The 25,994-nt window shown below is 42.2% G+C and overlaps 1 protein-coding gene across 4 annotated transcripts in view; it reads right to left on the bottom strand.

Annotated features, from left to right (window-relative positions):
* Nucleotides 1–25,994, bottom strand: part of si:ch211-130h14.4 — a 157,367-nt gene that overhangs the window by 54,000 nt on the left and 77,373 nt on the right. For 2 of the 4 annotated variants that reach the window (XM_043696106.1, XM_043696104.1), the window contains one exon: nucleotides 10,583–10,678. The exons of 1 other annotated variant lie outside the window; for it this stretch is intronic. In XM_043696106.1, the coding sequence (XP_043552041.1) occupies nucleotides 10,583–10,678 (96 nt within the window). Of the gene's footprint in view, nucleotides 1–5,292; nucleotides 5,574–10,582; nucleotides 10,679–25,994 lie in introns of those variants that run through there. One more of the 4 variants, XM_043696107.1, reaches the window with a different exon arrangement.

Raw genomic sequence — 25,994 nt, forward strand, 5'->3', positions numbered from 1 at the left:
GATGTTTCTCTTTATCTCCATTCTAAAAGGTCTTCCCTTTACTCTAATGCTGTGGCCTCAGGTCCTGGTCTCTCCTACCAATAGCAACATTTCCCCAACATCCACTCTGTCCAGACCATTCAGTATTCTTCCAGAATTGTGGTTTCCCGCCCACTGCAGTTGATAGGGTCCTTAACTGCATCTGACCTATCACCTGTGCTTTCACCCTTGCCCCTCCCCATGACTCAGAACAGTGTGATCAGGTTCCCCCTTGTGCTCACTTTTCACCCTACCAGCATCTGCATTCAAAAGATCAAAATCTGCCATTTCAGACAACTCTAGCAGAATCCCACCACTAACACATCTTCCCCTCACTCCTTCTGTCTGCATTTCACAGGGATCATTCCCTCTGGGACACCCTAGTCCATTCCTCGACCACCATCACCAGCCCCTCTTCTCATGCCCCTACCCATGTAACTGCAGAAGTTGCAACCCCTGCCCCTTCACCTAGTCCCTGCTCATCATTCAAAGGGCCTAAACAGTCTTTCCAGTTGAAAGTTATAAACCACACAACACCAACAGGTTTATTTGGAAGCATAGCTTGCGGAGCGCCGCTCCTTCACCAGGAGGCTCTTCATCACAACCACTTGATGAAGGAGCGGCACTCAAAAAGCTAGCGTTTCCAAATACACCTGTTGGACTATAACCTGGTGTTGTATGATTTTTAAAAACTTTGTCCACCCCAGTCCAACACCAGCCAAGTCATGGTTTCCAGGTGAAGCAGCATTTCAATCTTGTGTATTGTATTCACTGCACCCAATGTGGCTTACTCTACATTGGAGAAACTAAACACAAATGGTGACTGCTTTGTAGAACACCTCTGGTTCATATGTAAGCATGACCCTGACCCTCCCATAGCTGGTCATTTTAACACAGCATCCCGCTCTCATGCTCACTTGTCGAATCATAGCACAAACTGGAGGAGTAACATCTCATCTTCAAACTAGGCATTTTACAACCTTGTGGGCTCAAAATTGAGTTCAATACCTTCAAATTGTGAACACATTTCTTTCCCTTTCTTTTAGCTTTGCCTTTTACATTCTGTCTCCCTCAATTCAACTCCCCCCCTTGTGGACAGTCTGTTCTTTCCAGTCTGGCAGTTAGACACATCATTGTTCTGTTATTTTCACACTACAATCATTTAATCTGAACTATCAACATCCATTCTTCCCCAGCACTCCAACACCCCCTACTCCCACTGTTGTTGCCCCGTCCACAATTTGCCTTAGCTCTAATGAGAAGTCATCTAGACGTGAAATATTAGCTTTTTTTCTCTGCCTGATGCTGCCTGGCCTGCTATGATCTCCAGCAGTTTTGGTTTTCAGTTCATATTCCAGCATCTGTGGTAATTTGCTCTTAGTTGCTCATCTGAGGTTCTGCTAAGCTAATGAGGGCTGAGCAGTAGACGTGATCTATATGGAGCTGAAAATGTGTTGCTGGAAAAGCGCAGCAGGTCAGGCAGCATCCAGGGAACAGGAGAATCGACGTTTCGGGCATAAGCCTTTCTTCAGGAAACCTCAGTAAGGCGTTCGACAAGGGTTTCCCATGGGAGACTGGTTAGCAAGGTTAGATCTCATGGAATACAGGGAGAACCAACCATTTGGATACAGAACTGGCTCAAATTTAGCAGACAGAGGGTGGTGGTGGAGGGTTGTTTTTCAGGTTGGTGGCCTGTGACCAGTGGAGTGCCACAAGGTTCAGTGCTGAGTCGACTACTTTTTGTCATTTATATAAATAATTTGGATGTGAGCATAAGAGATATAGTTAGTAAGTTTGCAGATGACACCAAAATTGGAGGTGTAATGGAAGAAGATTACTTCAGATTACAATGGGATTTTAATTAGATGGACTAGTGGGCTGAGAAGTGGCAGATGGAGTTTAATTTAGATAAATGCGAGATGCTGCATTTTGGGAACGCAAATCTTAGCAGGACTTATACACTTAATGGTAAGGTCCTAGGGAGTGTTGCTGAACAAAGAGTGCAGGTTCACAGTTCCTTGAAAGTAGAGCCACAGGTAGATAGGATAGTGAAGAAGGCATTTGGTATGCTTTCCTTTATTGGTCAGAGTATTGACTACAGGAGTTGGGAGGTCATGTTATGGCTGTACAGGACATTGGTTAGGGCACTTTTGGAATATTGCATGCAATTTTGGTCTCCTTCCTATCGGAAGGGTGTTGTGAAAGTTGAAACAGTTCAGAAAAGATTTCTAAGGATGTTCCAAGGATTTGAGCTATAGGGTGAGGTTGTATACCTGGGGCTGTTTTCCCTGGAGCATTGGACGCTGAGGGGTGACCTTATAGAGGTTTATAAAATCATGAGGAGCATGGATAGGATAAATAGAGAAAGTCATTTCCCTGGGGTGGATGAGTCCAGAACTAGAGGGCATAGGTTTAGGGTGAGAGGGGAAAAATATAAAAGTGACCTAGGGGCAATGTTTTCTCACAGAAGGTGGTGCGTCTATGGAATTATCTGTCAGAGGAAGTGGTGGAGGCTGGTACAATTGCAACATTTAAAAGGCATCTGGATGGATATATGAATAGGAAGGGTTTGGAGGAGTATGGGCCAGTTGCTGGACAATGGGACTAAATTAGTTTGGGATATCTGGTCGGCATGGACGAGTTGGACCGAAGGGTCTGTTTCTGTGCTGTACAACTCTATGACTTTAAAATGACATAATGTTATTTCTCTTCTCTCATTTTAAATCTCACGATATAAATTAACTTCTATTAATTTGCTAGGAGACCTTCAGTCACCTCTCTGACACATACTGGTTTCAGAAAGATAGACCTAATTAGATAGTAAATGCCTTCACAAAAATAGACCAACACTCATATGTCACTAGTTTAAAATCCAAATGCTTAAAAGAAGAGTCAAAGTTATGCTGCAGGGGAACAAAGCTAGAATACATTTTGCAACATTTTCTGTACATGTTTTCATTATGATTAGATTACACTAGATTCCCTACAGTGCAGAAACAGGCCCTTTGGCCCAACCAGTCCACAGTCATCCTCCGAAGAGTAACCCACCCAGACCCATTTCCCTCTGACTAGTCCATTTCCCTCTGACTAGCACCTAGCACTATGGGCAATTTAGCACGGCCAATTCACCTAAAGTGCACATCTTTGGACTGTGGGAAGAAACTGGACACAGGGAGAATGTGCAAACTCCACACAGATAGCTGTCCGAGGCTGGAATCGAACCTAGTGTCCTGGCGTTGTGAGGCAGCAGTGCTAACCACTGAGCCAACGTGCCACCCCTCTCTCCTATCCTCTCCCAAAATCTTTGACCTGATTCATCTCTTTTGTGAGGTAAATCAGTAAAGATATGGAAATTATATACAGTGGAACCTCGATTATCTGGCATTCGATTATCTGAATTTCTGATTATCTGGCAAGATCGCAAGGTTCCAACGCTCAGCTAAACTATGTTATCCAGCATTCGATTAACCAAATGAAATACTCCCTGCCCATGTCCTTTGGATAATCGAGGTTCTTCTGTAGATAAAGTTCGTGATTTTGCTTGTTCTTTGTTGGTTTTCATTAAATCAGAGATTCACTCAATCTGACTGAAGGAATTTGCAATGGTGTAAGTGTGAGAGAATTAAGAGGTGGTTAAACTTCTTCTGCTCCATTATTAATGTTGGATACGGTTGTTAGTTTCCCAAGGAAAAAAAGAAGTGGTCCATCTAGACATTGTTGTTCTTTATAGAAAGTAGCTTATTTCTGGGTAGTTTTGACATGTTCTTCAAGGTTCTGTTCCAATACATGAATATACATATTGTGTTGGGAATGATTTGATTTATTGCTTGGTATTTTCTTTAGATTTCTGAGAAGTGGCTCTTTTGCTACAATTAAGACTTTGTTGTTGGAAAGCTGGACTATCTTGTGAGATTTTGGAAACTTTTGGAAATGTTTTATTTTCACAAGAATCAGCAAAATTTCTTTAGAAAAATGGTTAAAAGCTTCTGAGTTCAGTTCAAAGGAGACATGGCTGAAATCTGATGTAAGGGTACTTTCTTCTGGAAAAGGAAATTGTTCAGAACTGTTAAGGAATATAGTATCTGAGAGTAAGAATCTCAGTTGTGTGAGTCAGAGAAAGGCTTCACAGATCACGGGACCAAAACTGAAAAAAAGGTTAAACCTATAGATTTGATAGGGAAGAAAAGTTTCTTTGGAATTTGATAAACTGTAAAGTGGTCATGTTGTGAAGTAAATGGGATTTTATTTTTCCAAATGTTTTGAGAATATGTATAAATGTTAGTCAACATTTGTAAAAAAAGGGAAAAGGTGGAAAGAGATATTATGTAAAGACTTCAGGACCCTGGACAACCTTGCAATGATCTTACAGAGCTGCATACCTCTGAACGTGAACAACACAGTGTAGGTGGAGTTAGAACACGACCAGACTAGACCATGCTACATGAGACTAGAACCTCACAGAGTCTTGTGAGCACATGGACATGAACACACAAGGACAGATTAGTCCTCACCTAATATAACTGTAGGATCAGAGGCTGGTAAATCTACAATTGCCATGTATAGCAACATTTAGTATTAATTGTAATAAATACTTTGTAATACTTTAGCCCAAAAACAATTTTTGAATATAGTTCCTCCCTGATCAGTCTGACTCAAACTCAAGCTCATCGTCTGGTACCAAACTGCTTGATAAAAATATTATTAAAAATTGCTATTAAAATCATTGCGCAAAACACAAGTGAAATCTTCCCAGCCTCTGAATGATGTGAGCACTTATTACAAAGTTGGGTAAATTATGTGAGGTGACTAGTAAGGAGTTTCTCGACACCTAGAGTAAAAAGATCCATTTTCCAGCCAGCCATTGGATAGCAAGATGAGAATCTCATTGCTGAGAATGTGAGAGGCCTATTTACATCCATTAACAGCTCATTATTACACAATCTTACCTCATGCAGTTTCTCCTTCTCCATCTTGATAGATAGAAACTATAACCAAGAATTCCCAACATGAAAGTCAGAGCAGGTACCTGTGACTCCAAACATCCATCTTGGACACCAAGTACCAACATCTCAGGGCACACGCCATTGGCAGTGGCTGTAGACAACCACATCCATAGATGTTGGCATCCAACATGTAACTAGCCACTTTGCACTCTTTCGGCACATCTCTGATCCACTTGGAAGATGATTCTGCACTTTGGAGTGCTGCTGCCAAAGCCACATTGCGGGCAGGGACAGGTGCCTATATCATGAATTCGATGACGTTGCATCTCAGGGATCATCGCTTGCTTTCTTTGCGCTCACTCACTTCCTACCCCCTTAGATGGCCTCAGCATTCCTGTCTTGCTTGCCTTTTTGCAATGTTGTCCCCTCACTGTCAAGGTACCTCTGTACTGAATTGCTGTTTAAGACAAAGTCAGGCAGCTGGTTATACTTGGCAGCAAAGGTTAGTGAAGGGGCTGGATGTGTTGCCGTATGGCACTGTGTGACATCAATTTCACATCTGCACCCCTCCACCTGTCCTGGCTTTTCCGACCCTACTGTGGACCTTTTCTCCTGGAATGAGACAAACAGAGGGATTGAGAGAGATGAAAGTGGCTGACACAATTGTTAGTGCTAGTGCAGATGGTGGAAAAGTGGCAAGGTGCCCCGAGTGAGAGTAAGAAGTGCACACAGCATGCAGGATAAGTAGGTTTCAGGGGGGCATGTGTGAATGAGAGCAAATGGCAAAGTTGCTACATGCAATAGTGAGAGGGATGAGCATGATCCTTAGTGCAAGGTGGGTACAGAGAGGTGGTGAAGGTGTGGTATTGGAAAGAAGAAGGTGGCACTTGCCCCAGTGAAGGACTGACCTTCTTGCAGCACTGCTGGGCATTTCTTCAGCCTTTGGAGACAGCACTGAGCCAGGTGGAAACCTCAGACCAGGGTCTGGTACCGTAGTCTCCTCAACTGGTCATGGATGAATGAGCCAGCCCTCGTCTGCACTGTCTGCCCACCAGGATGTTTGTAAACTGGTGAGACATGTGTGTGGCTAATAAAACAAAGCAGGCAGAGCAGTTCTGGACTGACAGCATTTCGACCAGGTGCACAATTCCCCATCAAAGGTGGGCCTGGTACCCAGAGTCCCAGGACGTCCTGGAGTACGTCCAGCTCGGACAAGTGAAATAATATGAAAAGCAATGCACTTTAGGGGCACAGCTAACAAGGGGACTTTGGGGAAGATAAAACGATAAAACGATAAAACCTGTGAGGCTTCATGGAGAGATACCCACCAAGAAATTCACCAAAAATGACACTCAATCAATTTCTTGAAAGATTCCATTCGATAATAATGAACAAATAACATGAGAGCTACACTTCAACAGTGAAATGAGAAGGAGCAGCAAATGTGAAAGAAGTTGTAGTTTTTGAGTGAATTGTTATTGAGTGTTTTTGTCTCCTTTTTTTGGCTTTCCTCTTTTCTGCTCTATTTCATGTCTGATGGTCACTCAAAACCCAGGAGTGTATAGTGGCGACGCCCTGGGTTTCCCTATTGACAGGTACTGCCCCTAGCCCCCAATGTAAAGTGCCAGGCTCAAGCTCTGAAACTGTAAGAGTGACACCAAATCCCTCCACTACCCACACCTGCCAACACTTACCTACAGTCTCACTCACTCTGCTTGTCCTCTCCAATGATTATACCTTTCATCTTTTATCCTCAACAAATTTCTCTTTTCCTGCTCTCATTCCATTATCCCAGTGTCAATTCTCTCCCCTCCCTGACATCAGATCAAATCAGCACTGGAATAGTGTGAGGAAATGCCATCTGGCCAGAGGTGGGGGCCTCCTACTCAATCTGGAACGAAGTAGAGAGGGTCTCAGATTAGACATACATTGATCTGCAATGCCAATGTACAACTCAATGCTACTGTCCAATCTGCATGCTGCCAGTGAATGCAAATACTGTCAAAACAAAATTGGCAATGCAAATCAGAAAAAAAAACAGTTCCCCAACAAATAAATAACGTTACAAGAAAATGATGCTAAGTGTGGCAGCTTAAAGTGAGGGCTTACTGTAATTAGGTGGTCAGATTGTTAAAATATCTGAGACATCTCTTACAGAAAGGAAATAGGAAAGACTCAGCCTATTGTAAACTTCAAAGGTAAAAGTGAATCTTCATGATCTTTTCTTCCTCAGCAGATCACTTTGTCTTCCCCTCCCCCACCCATCCCTCCAACAATCTTCCAACAGCTGTTGGCTGCTCTTTAAATGATTAGTGTAAAACTTGCCTCCTCGCAGCCCATAAAATTAGAGTGCATCATCATGGGAAGGTGGCAGTATTTTTTGATACGTCTTCTGTTCTCCCTCTGCCCCCCACTGAGCAGTTAACAATGGCAGCTTGTTTGAAGGTGAGATGTGCACTTTCAGAAAGTGCCCAGTGCCATCTAGGAGGTGGTGTCGGCTTTTACTTTAAGCTGCTTTAATGACTCTGTTAATTTTACCATTAGCTCAAAAGTGTTCAAATTAAGTTGCTCCGTGCATTGAGATTGCTTCGGCAATGATCAAAAGTAAGATTTGAAGGCATTCCTATTTTACATAGCTTTGAAACAATCAGTATTTAAAAGGGAGCTCTACCATTCATTGCAAAAATAACTTAGTTAAAGAGTTAACGGTGTGGAATATTTGAGCTGCAGTAAAAAAAAACCAGACAGAAACTAGTAAGTGATGTTTGATATGCTTCTGTAGCATTCAACTTGTGGTGCTGAATGATAAGAGGATTGCACACTAATATTTGTGATCTTTCCATAAAATGAACTGCACTATAAAATCATCCACACTGACATAAGGAAAATCGGCTGGTGTTTAAAATGAGCCTCCCCAGTGAATCTTTTCATGACTGACTGCACGCTCAGCTTCCCCAACTTGTTCTGCTGCCAGGGATTTCAGCAACTGGGTACTGTGACTCATTACAACTCTATTGTTGACCTCCTTCCACCCTCTCCAGCTCTGAACTATTTGTTGCAGTTTTTGTTATTTTCATCTGATTGTGAGCTGTGAATGACTGTCTTTCTTTCTCTCTCTGTTTTGTTACTGGTCCTGCATGTGAAGAAGATTAAACTAATATCAGCTGTCAAACAAAGCACGACTTCCTGTTATGGCAATATATGCGTACAGAGATTACACTTTTTGTCATTCTAATACTGAATACACATGTGCCTGTGTGCAGGGTTTCATCTCAATCTTTTCAGGATTACCAGGAAAATACAGACCTGTAAACAGGTTAATGTTTTTAGAACTGCTAGCTATAGTTCCTTCAATAGACCTATATTCTCACCTTCAGTACACCTGCTTTTGATTTACTGAGGAGAAAGTGAGGTCTGCAGACGCTGGAGATCAGAGCTGAAAATGTGTTGCTGGAAAAGCGCAGCAGGTCAGGCAGCATCCAGGGAACAGGAGAATCGACGTTTCGGGCATAAGCCCTTCTTCAGGAATGAAGAAGGGCTTATGCCCGAAACGTCGATTCTCCTGATCCCTGGATGCTGCCTGACCTGCTGCGCTTTTCCAGCAACACATTTTCAGCTGCTTTTGATTTACATCTATCAATATTCAAACAAAATCTTTGCTGTCTCTGTTCAAACACAATCAGAAGGACAGTCACCACATTGGTCAGAGGCCAACTCGAATTTTCCAGTCATCCTCTGGGAACTCAGTCACGGCTGCCTAGGGATGACCCAGCTAGCAGACTGGGTGGGCCAAGACTCCTGGATCAGTTGCATGCCTAGTCGCCCCAGACCTATCTAGCCCCATCTGCAGCCCAGGCTACTCGGTGGAGAGATATAGCGGGATGGGGGAGCTGTAGCCATTTTAATTTCAAAAGTATTCAGGGGTCACCTCAAGATGCAGGCTGCAATTCCTTCAGTCCAAAAGGCTCCTAATATCAAGAGCCTACCCACTGTTCCTAACTGGACTATGACTATGCCCTCTGAACACTAAATAAAGACCAAAGTAAGTGCGGATGCTGGAAATCAGAAACAAAAGCAGAAATTGCTGCAAAAGCTCCTTGTTCTGAGGAAGGGTTGCTGGTCCCGAAACATTAACTCTGATTTCTCTTCATAGATGCTAGCAAACCTGCTGAGCTTTTCCAGAAATTTATGTTCCTGTGGCCACTAATTGGAACATTTTGCAAAAAAACACTTTTGTGCAGGGTTGAGACTTGCATTTGACCCAGATGCGTAGGCCCTGGCACCAAACAGAAAACCCTGCCTCAAATCTCTGGCCTGTTATTCCAGACCAAACAGAAGCAGTTCTGTCACTGATATGTGGATATGTTAAGCTCTATTGATATGGTCTAGGACTGCAGATGTCCAGGTAATTTTCCATCAGTTCAACCATAAAATGCTGTTTTTGGGAGGAAAAAGAACTCACATGAAGGGAGTAAAAAAATTTAACTTTGCAAAGTATCCAATAAAAACAACCATGTACTAAAAAGATTCCAGTTTAAGAGCTGGGCCACGTTTGATTCTATTTCAAAGAGATGGACTTTGCAAAAGAGCAAATCCAATCGAAATATGATATAAATTGGCCAGGTAACAATTGAAATAGTTTGGTGTTAATGAAACAATCACATGAAACAAGTGCATATGGAAAGCACTTCTGACTATTTGATCCAGAAGAACAGGCTAGTAACTGGATGAGGAGGCCCAGGTTCAAGACCCACCTAATCTAGAGGTGTGTGATTAAAAATCTGAACAGGTTGTTTGAAAATATTTGTTTTTTAGAAACAAACCTGCAGAATCCTTGCATTCTGCACCTCCTACATGCCGGTTGAACACCTGCTCTCTTAACAAGAGCATCAATGATGTCTATAACTGAAAAATAATGACAAACTCTGTCTTTTGCTGTTTCAATTCGCTCTATATTGTAATAGTATCCCAAAAAAAATGCCTTCTTTGAATTTTCAACAAATTAATGCTAGCCTTGCCCGCTGTAAATCTTCACTGCATATTTATTGGGGTGCTTCTCAGCTGTCACTGCCAAAGACTATAACTGGCCTGTGAGTAATGCCTCTTGCAGTTCTGCTGACTGCCAAGTTATGCTCTGTTTACCGACTCTCCAATATAATCTTTCTTCTGTGGGCTGAGTTGACTTTGACAGTCACTTGTGAAAAAATATTTTCAAATAACTTCATCCTCCTAGAATGCCTATGTAGTTCTACACTGCCAGCAACAACCTGAAATGGTTGTTTTTCATCTTCCCACAGATTTTCTTTTGTTTGCCTTCGGGTTTTGCAAATGTATTATTTCAGCTGAGAATTCAATGTGTTAATGGTCTTTATATCTTGACTGCACAGAAGAATGACTAATGCTACATCTCCCCCCCCCACCCATCACAATGAGCATCTATCTCCATCCTGTGAGTTTTAAAAAGCAAGGCAAGCAATTTGTCCAGCACCTACTCACTTTAGGTGACAACAATTAATTAGCTGAAGAGGAAAAGAAGTATTAATTCTAACACTGGGTGGTGTGTCTGCTGTTGAAAAACACTGCTAACTAGAGAGCATTGGGCCTGTGGGTTTGGCACCTACCTTGGGAAACATTTGCTCAGTTTCTTCCTGCACTTTCCTTTGTTTGCTCACGAGATAATTTATGTGCTGGAAGCTGGATAATCCTGGAAGCCCAGCCTGTGGGAATATGAATGAATACAAACGGTGGTGAAAATATAGATGGGAAAGAACTTTCATCAGTAATCGCTTACCTCCTTCAAAAGCTGCTGTGTCATAAACCACAGAGTTTTATACTTTTCCCTTTGAAAGTTTTGTAAACTCACGTTTGTAAAAAAGATTTAAATAATTGTTCTATTAAAGTGAAGTAAAATAACTTTGTCAGAAGAAATAATGATAAACAGATATTATTTTGATCTTCTGTAATAAGTGTAGTTTTGATAAAGATGCAAATTCTTTTTTTGTGTCGTATTAGAAGGCACTGTCTGGACTTGGCATATAAAAGAGGTTGTAGATTCGATTCCTGACCAGTGCTGAGTTAACTAGAACTCATTTATTTAATTAGTCTCAGTGTTTTCAAACTAATAAGAGAGAGCTCTTGTGGTATAGTGGTAATGTCCTTACCTCTAAGCCAAAGGCCTGTATTAAATGTCACCTGCTCCAGAAGTGTGCAGCCCCATACAGTTGAATAGCAGTTGCCATTCAATGCCATGATACCATAATATGATGAGAGTCAAGAGGCCGAAAATTTTAAAATCCTCATGCCAAGGATTCTTGGACTGTCTTGATTAATGTTTTGGGTGAAACTCTTGCAGCCTCTGTTTTCTATACTTTACAAATGTGCACTCCTGGAAGTGTCGAGGAACTTACACATGTCCCTTTCATGAATGATATTATCTACTTTCCTATACCTGTTCAACATTAAACCCTGCTGTGTTGAATTATACACCTGTAGATTTAGCAATGGGCACTGTATGGAGTTGTCTAAAAGTGAAGATAATCTTCTCATCGTTGGCTACCTCCCAAACAAATTAAATACAGAAAACACAGGTTATTGTAATTAAACTTCCACGCAAGGTAAGCAAACCTATTACCAGAGTAATTTATGCAGGCATCTGGTAATCAAAGTTACTGATGAATTTGGCATTAAGAATAAGTAACTCTTAATGTAATGCCATTTTATAATAGATTTCCAGACACACTAGTCAAGATCAGAGAATGAATTCTATAAATCTACATTGCTGAAGGGATCCTCTCACGTTCTGGCTGAGTCAATTTGAAACGTGACTCATTTCTAATTTATGCAACAGGAAAGCTCACTCCTGCTCAAGACTGCATATGCATAAATTAAGCAAGTAAATAAATATTGTTTGCTTCATTTCTGTACTGCTCCTCCCTCTCTTTCTACTCTCCTCCCTCAGTCTGAGTGGCCACATTGTATGACTAGCAACCTGGAACACATTTTCACCCAGTCAGAAATATTTTGAAAATGGAGGGCATGTGCTAATTCCAGGCTTCTTGACCTAATTTTTCCAGTTTCCACAGGGATAGGGAGCAGGGATTCATGATGTGGCCATAACTTGAACTTCTGACTCGCTTGCTCCATTGCAGAAATAGATATACCATCATCATCCACAATTTTCATGGGCTTGGATCGGTTTTCAAAAGGACTCATGGTTTATGGTACCACAAAGGTGGTGCATTATGGCCCCCCTTGCCAACTGTGTGCCCACTCACCCCATAAGGCACTCATGCCCCATACCAGGCTACATCCTCCACCCAGTCCTAATGACATCTCATACCCAAAATTTAACTGATGGCATTTGCAGGCATTAGATTAAATTAGATTCCCTACAGTGTGGAAACAGGCTCTTCGACTCAACAAGTCCACACCGACCCTCCGAAGAGTAACCCATCCAGACCCATTTCCCTCTGACAAATGCACCTAACACTGTAGGCAATTTGGCATGGCCAATTCACCTGACCTGCACATCTTTGGACTATGGGAGGAAACCGGAGCACCCAGAGGAAACCCACACAAACACGGGAAGAATGTACAAACTCCACACAGACAGTTGCCTGAGGCTGGAATCGAACCTGAGTCCCTGGTGCTGAGAGGCAGCAGTGCTAACCACTGAACCACTGTGCTGCCCCTATGTTTACCCATGGAAGCCTACTTGAACCAGCTAATCTTAAACTTAAATTTCATTTACAAAAATAGTTATTCATGCATTGTTTTCAAATTACTGATGAAAAGAAATTTACAAGGATATTGCCAGGACTAGTAGTCCTGAGTTATAGGGAGAAGACTGTATTCCGCGGAATGTACGAGAATGAAGGGTAACCTTATTGAGGTGTATAAAATCATGGGAGGTATAGATAGGATGAATGAATCCCCATCCCAGGGACGGGGAATTGAAAACTGGAGGGCATAGCTTTAAGATGAGAGGGGAAAGATTTAAGAAGGATGTGAGGGGCAACTTCTTCTGCAGACAGCGGTGCATACATGGAATGGACTGCCTGAGAAAGTGGCCACTGCCTACACTTTCGAGGCAGGTACAATAGCAACATTTCAAAACAATTTGGATAGGTACATGGATGGTAAGGTTTACAGGCATATGGATCAAATGTGGGCAATTGGAAATAGCTGAGTGGGCATGCTGTCTTGTTACTATAGAGTCCATTACATAATACAGTGAGTGGATAGACATGGAAGTACTAATAGTTTGGCATGGGAGAATAAATAGTCCAGAAGATGAGGGGCATGGCTTGCCACAGATGGGGCATGAGGGGCTTGTTGTTTGGTGGGGGGAATGAGGTACCATGAAGGGTAGCTGGAAATTCCCAGGGGATGTGTAGGAAGTGGTTGGTGAGGTCTAGAGAGCCTTGCTGTTTTTATTATGAGTGGACCAAAGTCATACAGCTCCAAAGCAGGCTCTCTCTCGCTCTCTCTCTCTCTCTCTCTCTCTCTCTCTCTCTCTCTCTCTCACACACACACACACACACACACACACACACACACACACGTCACTTTTGTACTCAGCTCTTTTTTTGGGCTGACGAGTGAGAGGATCACATATACCTGAAAACTAAACTGGAAAAGGGAAATTTGGACTGTGATGTTTTACACACACATACATAAAACATACATCCAACGTGGAATTGAATGATGTTCATTCACTTTTTACACAAGAACATCCTTTAGAGAAACTGGATTTGACACTTTTGTAAAGCTAGCTATGACTCCAATCAGCAAAGAATTTGTCCCTGATTCTCATTGACTCCAGTATTGTCAGGCTTCTAAATACCACACTCAACCAACTACAAGGGCAATCACCTTCATTTCCCCTCCGGGGTTCAGCTCTTTTATCCATGCCCAGACCAAGGATGTAATGAAGTCAGCAGCAGAGCAGAGCTGGTGGAACCCAAATGTCAATGAGCAGATTATTGCTCAGAAATTGTCACTTGATAGCACTGTTGATGGCACCTTCCATCACTTCACTAATTATCGAGAATAAGTTTGGATCAGAAATTGGCTAGCTGAAAGAAGACAGAGGGTGGTGGTTGATGGGAAATGTTCATCCTAGAGTTCAGTTACTAGTAGTGTATGCAAGGATCTGTTTTGGGGCCATTGCTGTTTGTCATTTTTATAAATGACCTGGATGAGGGTGCAGAAGGATGGATTAGTAAATTTGCAGATGATGCCAAGGTCAGTAAAGTTGTGGATAGTGATGAAGAATGTTGTGGGTTATGGAGGGACATAGATAAGCTGCAGAGCTGGGCTGAGAGGTGGCAAATGGAGTTTAATGTGGAAACATGTGAGATGATTCACTTTGGAAGGAGCAACAGGAATGCAGAGTACTTGGCTATTGGTAAGATTCTTGGTAGTGTAAATGAACAAAGAGGTCTTGGTGTTCATGTAGAAAGATCCCTGAAAGTTACCAGCCAGGTTGATAGGGTTGTCAAGAAGTTGTGTTAGCTTTTATTAGTAGAGGGATTCAGTTTTGGAGCCATGTGGTCATGCTGCAGCTGTACAAAACTCTGGTGTGGCCACATTTGGAGTATTGCATACAGTTCTGATCACCGCATTATTGGAAGGATGTGGAAACATTGGAAAGGGTTCAGAGAAGATTTACTGGGATGTTGCCTGATATGGGGGATAGGTCTTACAATGAATGGCTAAGGGACTTGAGGCTGTTTTCATTAGAGAGGAGATGGTTGAGAGGTGACTTAATTGAGACATACAAGATAATCAGAGGGTTAGATAGGGTGGTCAGGTAGAGCCTTTGTCCTCCGATATTGATGGCTAGCACAAGGGGGACATAGCTTTAAATTGAGGGGTGATAGATATAGGACAGATGTCAGACGTAGTTTCTTTACTCAGAGTAGTAGGAGCGTGGAACACGCTGCCTGCGACAGTGGTAGACTTGCCAACTTTAAGAACAATTAAATGGTTATTGGATCAGCATATGGACAAGAATGGTATAGTGTAGGTTAGATGGGCTTCAGATTGGTTCCACAGGTCAGCGCAACATCGACAGCCTGTACTGCGTTGTAATGTTCTATGTTCATGGCTGATTTTGGGTTTCAACTCCACTTTCCCATGGATTTCTTACATCATGTGATTTATTAATACACCAAAAATATGTCTGCTTCAGACTTAAATATATTCAATGATGGAGTATCCACAACCTTCTGTGATAGAGAATTCTATAGATTCACAATTTTTTAATGAAGTAATTTCTCCTCAGTTCTAAATGATCAACCTCTTATCTGGAAATGATGCCTCTTTGTTTTCTAAATTTCTATAGAGGCAAACTATCCTCTAAGTATCTGTCACATCTAGTCACAACCTTGAATGTTTCAATTAGATCACCTCCTCAGGGAAGGTAATGGCCTACTGGTGTTATTACTGGACGTTAACCCAGAGAACCAATAGTGTTCTGGGGACCTAGGTTCGAATCCCACCATGGCAGATGGTGGTGTTTGAATTCAATAAAACTCTGGAATTAAGAGTCTAATGACGACCATGAATCCACTGGAAAAACCCATCTGCTTGAATAATGTTCTTTAGAGAATGAAACTGCTATCCTTACCTGGTCTGGACTACATGTAACTCCAGACTCACAGCAATGTGGTTGACTCTTAACCGCTCTCTGGGTAATTAGGGATGAGCAATAAATGCTAGCCTAGCCAGTGATGCCCTCATTCCGTGATGAAACAAAGAGAAAACAATTCTTCCAAACTCCAGAGAATGCAGACCCTGGGACTAATCGAGTAAGTTTATGGTATAGTGCTTCTAATACATGTATATTCTTCCTTAAATATGAAGATCAAAATTGCACACAGTACTCCAGGTGTGTGGTTTCACTAGAGTACCATTCAATTGTATTATTCTTGGGACTGCAATTGCCTTTGTAATAAAGGCCTACATTACCTTTGTTTTCTTAATTGCTTGCTTCTTACCTTTTCTTTTCCTTCTGTGAATACACCCAGGTCTCTCTGAACATCAATATTTCATGCCTTATAGAAATTATTTGGCTTTTCCAGCCTTTCAACCAAAATGAATAACCTCACACATCGCCACATTATTTTCCATCTGCACCAATGTTGCCCACTCACTTAATCTGTCTGTATCTCCTTATAGCCACTTTGCGCTTCCTCATAGCAGACATTTTCTTACCTTTCCATCATCAACAAACTTGGATACATTTCTCTCCATTTCCTGGACTAGATATTTTTAATCAACTTGTTACAACACAGTTCCGCAGCAGGTGGGACTTGAACCCAGGTCTTTTGGTCTCTCTCCTGCTCTAAGATTGTATAGATTGTAAATAGCCAAAAGCTTCAGAACTGATCCTGTGGCACTTTACTCATCACAGTGGTAATTAATCACTTATCAAACAGGTAAAGAGACACTCGAAGAACTGCTCTCACTTCCAGCAAAATATATTATTGTTAAGAGGAGGGCTGGAGATTTTCAAAACTGGATTTTACCTCAATGCTGTTCCATCTCCCCTTCTCCCAACTTTCAAAAAAATTGTGTCCTCCCAGACCCGGGAATTTCAAATCTTCAATGTCATATTTGAGAAGGTGCTGCTCGATGAATTGTGTGGTTGATTATGTGGTCCATAGCAAGCCTGAGGTTGTTATAGCTCACACACTAAATATTGCAATCTAGCCACAGAGAGCATGTTGTTGGAACAGGGGCAGCAAATGGCCTTACTGTAAATGGAAAAGACTCTCCAAGTTTTCATTTTGCACTACACCAATCCATGAAATACCATATTCAAGGAATCAATTTTACTTCAAGTTAAAGACAGATGTGCAAAATACATATTTAAATTATTACAAATTGCAGACATTTTGAAAACATTCAGGAAAAAAAATTCTTGATAAAGGTTCCATAATCATTGCAAACAAAACTTAGTCTATTCCCCTTTAAGAGCTCCAACCCCAATCAAATCAATTAAAAATACATATTGCTGCAACATGTTGCTATGTTTGAATCTTTTGGGCATTAATACAGTTGCAACCTTCACAGCTAGTATATGTAAGCACCAGCTCCTTATATTCTAGTTTTCCCATATACTGTTAAAACTAGATTTGTATTCTCATGTTATCTGTACCACACAGCTGTGAGTAAACGCTGCCCATTACCTTGTACTTAGGATCTCTTTCAGCACACATTTTTGCACCCACCAGCCAAAGTGTGCCAGCACTGGAGTGAGTAGTGTTATCGGGTGTTAGCTGCACAGCTCAAAGACTGCTCTGAAAAGTATCACATCATTAGCATGCTCTTTAGAACTTTAAAATCCAGTTCTTCACACCAAACCAGATTAAATTGGAAAAGGATCAGTCGTGATTTTAGCTAGGTGAACACAACAAAATAAGGCTACAGTTTCTATCTTGTTATGAATGTAATCTGGTCTGCAGTAACAAAGATATTCCAATCTTAGTATCGCTTATTCTTCATGGAATGAATTGAATTCATTTGTTCCAACTGCAAAATGATAAAGTTCACACATCTAAGGGTGTTGATAGTAACATTTTCCAAGTTGAACACAGGCTAATATTAAGTGCACAGAATTAGTGGTAGCCTGGGCTCTCATATTTTCAGTGCTAATTCCAAAATGGACAGGGTGATTGGGACACGCAGAAGAGATTGTACTGATTTACTGTATCTTAACATTAGGCAAAGTAGCATAGCAATTATTTAAATTAAGATTTTAATCCTTATATTTTTTTCTACCAACGTAAGTTGAGTGAGTTCTCCAATGGCATCTCACCAGGATCCTGCCATTTTAACCAGCCAATCTGAGCATGCACTAAGGAACTAAAGTTAGCGGGTTTCTTAATTAATGATACAAATCAAAGACTCTTTGTCGAACAAACAGACCTAGGAGTGCAAGTGCCTATTTCCTTGAAAGTGGATTCACCGGTAGATAGGTGCAAAAGGTGTTTGGCACGTTTGCCTTCATTGACAGTGCGCTGAGTATAGGAATTGGGATGTCATGTTATGGCTGTACAGGACATTGGTGACATTATTGGACTCTGATTCTCTGGCCTGCCTTTACTGCCTATTGAACAGTGAGAAGGTTTATACATCATAATCAAGATAAAGCTATTTCTCCTCCCTTGTGGAATCTGGAGAATCACTTATTCAAATACTCCGCAGGTACCTTGGACCAGTATGCCACCACCGTCATAGACTTTATCAGCAAATGTGTGGAGGACTGCATACTGAAGAAGTCAGTCCGGGTGTACCCCAACAGGAAACCCTGGATGAATCAGGATATACAGAACATTCTAAAAAGTAGGCATGAGGCCTTCAGATCAGGAGACCCACTCAAATATAAGGAATCCAAGCATGACCTTCGCAGAGCCATTAAGACAGCCATGGACCAATACCAATCCAATCTAGAGACCCAGACAGACACCTGGTGATTATGGCAAGGATTGAATGACCCCACAGGTTCCAAAAAAGAGACAGTGCAAAATAGCAGACGATGACACATCCCTCCCAGATCGTCTCAGCGCCTTCTATGCTTACTTTTTTGAGAATTATTTGAGCAGAAGTAATACTTATTCCGACAAGTCCTGATGAACCTATCCCAACAGTCACTGCATCAGAGGTCAGATCAGTTTTCCTTTGTGTGAATCCAAAGAATGCCATGGGACCAAACAGAGTACCAGGCCGTGCTCTCAGAGCATGCGCAGATCAACTAGCAGAGGTCTTCGCAGACATCTTCAACCTCTCCCTGCAGTAGGCCACTGTCCCTGCCTGTTTCAAGAGGGCCAACATCATCCCTATGCCTAAGAAGGCTCATGCAGCAAGTCTCAATGACTATGTCCAGTGGCCCTAACTTCAGTGGTCATGAAATGCTTTGAAAGGCTGGTCATGGCATTAAGCAACTCCAGTTTCCCCACTACTCTTGACCCACTCCAATTTGCCTATCGGACCAACAGATCCACATCAGATGCTATATCACTTGCCCTTCAATCCTCCCTAGAACATCTTGACACCAAGAAACAGCTACGTAAGAATCCTACTCATTGATTACAGTTCAGCCTTCGACACTATTATTCCCTCAAAACCGATTACTAAATTTAGTGATCTCGGACTAAGCCCCACTCTCTGCAACTGGATCCTCAGTTTCCTGACCCACAGGCCACAGTCAGTGAAGATTGGGAACAATATTTCATCCTCACTAACACTCAACACTGAAGTCCCCCAGGGGTGCATATTTAGCCCCCTACTGTACTCACTGTATACCCATGACTATGTCACCAAATACCAGACTAATGCCATTTACAAGTTCACTGATGACATTACCATAGTCGGTCAAAACTCAGACGGCAATGAAACAGACTACAGACAGGACGTGGAAGACCTGGAAAAATAGTGCAGAGAACAATCTAGCTCTTAATGCCAGCAAAACCAAGGAACTCATTATTGACTTTCAGCAGGGTGTTACTCATGCCCCCCTACACATTAACAGCACAGAGGTGGAACGAGTGGAGAGTGTCAAGCTCCTGGGAGCAGTCATCCAGAACAAGCTTTCTTGGACCCTTCATGTGGACACACTGATTACAAAGGCCTAAAAATTTCTCTTCTTCCTCAGGCATAAGGCGATACCCTTGCCAACTTTTATTGGTGTGCCATCGAGAGCATTCTGTCTGGATGTATCATTACCTGGTATGGCAACTGTACCATTCAAGACGGGAGAGGGTTACAGAGAATGGTGAACTCGGCCCGGACATTCATAAAGACCAATCTCCCATCTATAGAATCCACCTACCAGGCCCGCTGTCAAGAAACGGCCACCAGCATTGTCGAAGATCCATCCCACCCTGGCAATGTTTTTCTACAATTTCTACCATCGGGGAGAAGGTACAGAAGCCTGAACACACACACCAGCCGGTTTCGAAACAGTTTCTACACTACTGTTGTTCGAATACTGAATGGACTCACAAATTCTTAACATTCACCTGTACCTGTGTTTTTGTTTTTGCTGCTATTTACCTATTATTTACTTATCTATGCTACTTAATATGTGATCTGCCTGTATTGCTCACAAGACAAAGCTTTTCACTGTGCCTCGGTTCACATGACAATAAGTTTGGACTTCAGCAAGGCATTTGACAAGGTTCTGCATGGTAGACTGGCTAATAAGATTAGATCACCTGAGATCTAGGGGACCTAGCCAATTGAAACAAAATTGGCTTGAAAGTAGAAGACAGAAGGTGACGGTGGAGGGTTGTTTTTTTTGGACTGGAGGCTAAGACCAGTGGAGTGTCATAAGGATCAGTGCTGACACCAGCAATTTTCATCATTCATATAAATGATTTTGATGTGAATTTAGGAGGTATGGTTTGCAGATAATACTAAAATTGGTGGTGTATTGGACAGTGAAGAAGATTATCTGAGAGCACAATGGGTCATTGATCAGATGGGCCAATGGGCTGAGGATAGGCAGATGGAGATTAATTTAGATAAATGTAAGGTGTTGCTTTTTGGTACAGCAAACCAGGGCAGGACTTATACACTTAATAGTAGGGCCCTGGGAAGTTTGCCGAACAAAGAGACCTGGGGTGCAGGTGCATAGTTCTCTGAAAGTGGAGTCGTAGGTAGATAGGGTGGTGAAGGCAGGGTTTGGCATGCTTGCCTTTATTGGTCAGTGCATTGAGTATAGAAGTTGGGATATCATGTTGTGGCTGTAAAGAACATTGGTAAGGCCAATTTTGGAATACTGCATTCAATTCTGGTCGCCTTTCTGCAGGAAGCAAGTTGTTAAACTTGTGTGCAGGAAAGCTTTACAAGGATGTTACTGGGACTGGAGGTTTTCAGCCAGAGGGAAAGGCTGAATAAGCTGAATAAGAGTTGGAGACTGAGGAGTGATCTTATTGAAGTTTATAAAATAGGATGAATAACCAATGTCTTTTTGCTAGGGTGGGACTGTCCAAAACTAGAGGGCGTAGGTTTAAGGTGAGAGGGGAAAGATTTAAAAAAGACCTGAGGAGTAACCTTTACATGCAGGAGATGGTGCATGTATGGAACGAGCTGCCAGAGGAAGTGGTGGAGGCTGGTACAATTACATTTAAAAGGCATCTGGATGGGTAGATGAATAGGAAGGGATATGGGTCAAATGCTGGCAAATGGGACTAGATCAGATTCAGATGCCTGGTCGGTGAAGATGAGTTGGACTGAAAAGTCTGTTCCCATGCTGAATGGCTCTACAAGGTCGGGTCTCCATTTTGTGAGGCCAAGCCTGGAAGCTAATGAATAATATTATGGCCCCAACATTTGTGGGCAGGTCTGGAATGACATAAACCAAAACTGATCTGAAGCATATATTTTGGCATAGATATGCACAATAGTTCCTCATCATATCTTAGAAGGGCAACTCCTGGAAGGCAGCTGGCTAACAGGCCGACAAATGAACAGGGATAGGCCAAATTTGGGAGCACTAGAAGATGGGGCTGAGGGAGCAGAAAGAGATCTAAGATTGCCAACAAGAGGAATGAGAGGAAAGCTTAAAGTCAGGAGAGCTGGAGAGAACAAAGGACTTCGGAACCGAAGCAAGCCATTTGGCTTTGTGAGCATGCTCCACCATTCAATAACATAATGGCTTACCTGGTCTCAACTCCATTCTCCTGTCTGGCAACCTATAACCCTCAACTCAAAATTTGACTCTGCCTTGAGTAAATCCACTGACTGAGCCTTCACCATTAACTTCATGGTCACTTTGAATGACCTTCTGAGAGAAAAAAACTCCACCTTTTTATTTTAAACTATGTCCCCTAGTTCTGGTCTCTCCCACAGGAGGAAACAGGAGGACCTATTAATAATCCTCTTAGGATCTCATATGTTTCAATAACATCAACTCTAATTCTTTGAAACTCCAATGGATATAGGTTCAACGTTTCTTCATAAGATGAGCCTTTACTTCAGGAATGAATTGAGTGAACCTTCTCTCAACTGCTAAAGTAGTTATAATTATTTTTTCAAATAAAGAAGCTAAAGCTATACATAATACTCTAGATATAGTCTCACAAAAGCCACGTACTGCTACAATACAACTAAACTTCCTACTTTATAGTCAATCAACGTTTAATAAGTCTTCCAAATCATTTGTTCCATTTATTCATTAACCTCTCATCATGGAGTCCTGCAATCCCTCTCCAATTAAGTAGTATACTGCTTTTCCATTCTTGCCACGAGGATAAGTTCATATTTTCCCACATTATATTCCATCTTTCAATTGTTTGTCCACTCAACATATCTATATTCTTTTGCAGACATTCTACCTTCTCTTGAGGGAGTTGGTTAACTTAAATAGCCGGATGGCTGGTTTGCCATGCAGAGTAACTCCACTTGCATGGATTTAATTTCAACACCTGCATTCTTGACCTTACCTTAGAAGGGACCTAAGGGGCAACCTTTTCACATGTCTGGTGGTGCGTTTATGGAATGAGCTGCCAGAGGAAATGGTGGAAGCTAGTACAATTACAACATTTAAAAGGCATCTGGATGGGTATTATAGATAGGAAGGGTTTACAGGGATATGGGCCAAGTGCTGGCAGGTGGAACTAGATTAGGATGTCTGGTCGGCATGGATGAGTTGGACCGAAGGGTCTGCTTCCATGCTGTATATCTCGATGACTAAGTGCTGTCATACTTTATCTCATTTATCTCTCAATAAAGGATTCTAAACCTTGTTCTTTGTCCTAGATAAAGTCATTTGTCAGGATTGTGGTAATGACATCTTTAGTTAACAGAGCTACTCCATCATCGTTTCCTAGCTAATTACCATTTCAAAACATCAAATATCCAAAGATTTTTAGGCCCCAGCCTTGGTGAACCAGCAGCCAGTCTCTGTACTGGTTATCAGGTTATGCATATTTATCTCACTCTGTGCTAACAATTCTTCCTGTTTACAAATGCTCACATACTGAGCCTTTAACTTTGTCTTTATACCATTTTTGCAATCTCTGGCCTTATCTACTAGAGCATCCTTAAGTTTGTATTCTTCTCTCTCTTCCTGTCACACTTGGGTTATCATTACCCAAATCACTATCCTGCTCTATGAACTCACAAGATTCCTTCCACACACCATTTAGTGCAAAGCTTTCTACTGCCCTAATTAAATGAATCACATACTCTGTATCACAGAGTCCCTACAGTGTGGAAGCAGACTATTCAGTCCATTCAGTGCACACCGATCATCTGAACAGCATCCCTCCCAGACCCATCCCATTTCCCTACCTCGGTAACCCCACATTTACCATGGCTAACCCTCATAGTCTGCATATCCCTGGACACTATAGACATTTTAGCATGGCCAATCCACCTAAATCTGGTCCCAACACAGTTCAGTTAAAGGCTGCTGCAGCAGTACAGCTCCAATTTCCCTCAGTACATGTGACAGTGCCATCTATTTATTTCACAGCAGTCTCTGAGCCACACTTCATTCCTCTAATCTCATTTGGTCATACACCATTTCACTGAGGGTATAACTCAGAGACTGAGGCTCTACTTTTCTAATTCAGCCTCCAGCTGCTCATAGTTTCTCAGCAGAACTTGATTCCTGCTCCTGTCCATGTCGTTGATATCCACCTAGACCATGGCAACTGGCTTCTCTCCCTCCCACTGTAACCTCCTCTCCAACCTAGAGCAGGTTTCCCAAATTCATACACTTGGCTGGAAATACATTTGCCAAAGACTTTGTTCTATACTGTGTCTTATTATCACAATATTCCTATTTACTCCCCATCATTAGAATGTTACCGTGGTCAGTTATCTCATCCAAGTTGCGAGCTCTACTCGCATCTGTACACGTTCCCAAAATCTCAAAATTGTTAGAAAATTGCAAGGGTTGATGCACCTCCACTTCTTGGTCCTCTTACCTCTCTTCCCCACAGTCACACCCTCCTGTCCCTGATCAAATTGGATGACCCAATCTAAGAGGTGTGACTGTCTCTTGAAACAAAATCTCATGGTAACTTTCCTCCCTTTTCACTCTCCTTGATGCATGTCATTGTCAGTGGATTGATCTCCAGCTCTTTGAGATACAGCTCCTTGAGTTGCAGACACATGCGGTGCTGGGTCCATTGCTTTTCATCATTTATATAAATGATCTGGATGTGAACATAGGAAGTATAGTTAGTAAGTTTGCAAATGAACTAACTAAATTGGAGGGGTAGTGGACAGCGAAAGAGGTTACCTCAGATTACAATGGGATCTTGATCAGATGGGCCATGGGGCTGAGGAGTGGCAGATGGAGTTTAATTTAGATAAATGCAAAGTGCTGGATTTTGGGAAAGCAAAGCAGGTGGTGGTGTTCCCGTGTACCTGCTGCTCATGTCCTTTCAGATGAAAGCAGTTGTGGATTTGGAAAACGTTGTCTGAGGATCTTTGGTGAATTTCTGTAGTGCATCTTTTTTAGATTAGATTAGATAACCTACAGTCTGGAAACAGGCCCTTCTGCCCAACAAGTCCACACTGACCCTCTGAAGAGTAACCCACCCAAACCCTTTCCCTATATTTACCTTGAACACCATGAACAATTTAGCACAACCAATTCACCTGATCTTTGGATTGTGGGGGGAAACTGGACCATCTGGAGGAAACCCACGCAGGCACAGGGAGAATGTGCAAACTCCACACAGATAGTTGCCCGTGGCAGGAATCGAACCCAGGTCCCTGGCACTGTGAGACATCAGTGATAACCACTGAGCCACTGTGCCTCCCTGTAGATGATACATACTGCTACTGAGTCTCAGGGCTGGAGGAAGTGGATGCTTGTGAATGTGATAGCAGTCAAGCGGGCTGTTTTGTCCTGGATAGTGTCAAGCTTCTTGAGTATTGTTGGAGATGTACCCATCCTTGCCTGTGGGGAATATTCCATCACACTCCTGACAGGCTTTGGGGAGTCAGGTGGTGAGTTACTCACTGCAGTATTCCTAGCCTTTGGCCTACTCTTATAGACACTCTGTTCAAGTGGTAGGTGTAGTTGAATTTCTGATCATGATAACCCCCAGAATATTGATAGTGGGGAATTCAGTGATGGTAACACCATTGAATTTCAAGGGGCAGTATTTAGAACATCTCATATCTCATTTTCTGGCATTTGTGTGATGCAAATGTTACTTGTCACTTGTCAGCTCAAACTTAGATGTTGTCCAGATCTTCAGTATCTGAGGAGTCACGAATGGTGAACATTATGTAATCATCAGCAAACATCCCCACTTCTGTCCTTATGACGGAAGGTAATTAGTGAAGCAGCTGAAGATGGTTGGCCCTAGGACACTACTCCGAGGAACTCCTGTAGAGATGTCCTGGTGCTGTGATGGCTGACCTTCAACAACAACAATGACCATCTTCTTATGTGCCAGCTGTGACTCCAGCCAGCAGAGCTTGGTCCCTCCAATACCCACTGATTTCAGTTTTGCTACGGCTCCTTTATGTCACAATTGATCGAATGCAGCCTTGATCTCAAGGGCTGAGACTCTCATCTCACCTTTAGAGTACTGCTTTCTACTGATCATGTTGTTCCATTTAGGTGAGATTGACTGTTTTCGGCTGTTCCAGTGTTCAACACTCTGTTGAGGATGCTTAGTCACATACCCAACTATAGTCCATTCCACAGTGCTCACAGTAATTCTGGTGCTTTGTAGTCATTGCTTTTTGTGACTATCAGCAAGTGTCTCAAAGAGGGCATCACATCTGAACTCGAGCCTTCGTCCAACATCCCCACACTCAAAACACACCCATATCCGTACAAAACATATCCACATCCACACAGAACACATATGTATATACACAAACACACACATAAAATACATACACTACAAGAGTATACAGGAAAGCCACACACACAGACCAAATCCTAAACTATGAAAGTAACCACCCCAACACACACAAACGAAGCTGCATCAGGACACTATTCAAAAGGGCCACAACACACTGCAGTACACCAGAACTGCAAAAAGA

Source organism: Chiloscyllium plagiosum, chromosome 9 (genome assembly GCF_004010195.1).
Source record: "Chiloscyllium plagiosum isolate BGI_BamShark_2017 chromosome 9, ASM401019v2, whole genome shotgun sequence".
Classification (NCBI taxonomy): Eukaryota; Metazoa; Chordata; class Chondrichthyes; order Orectolobiformes; family Hemiscylliidae; genus Chiloscyllium; species Chiloscyllium plagiosum.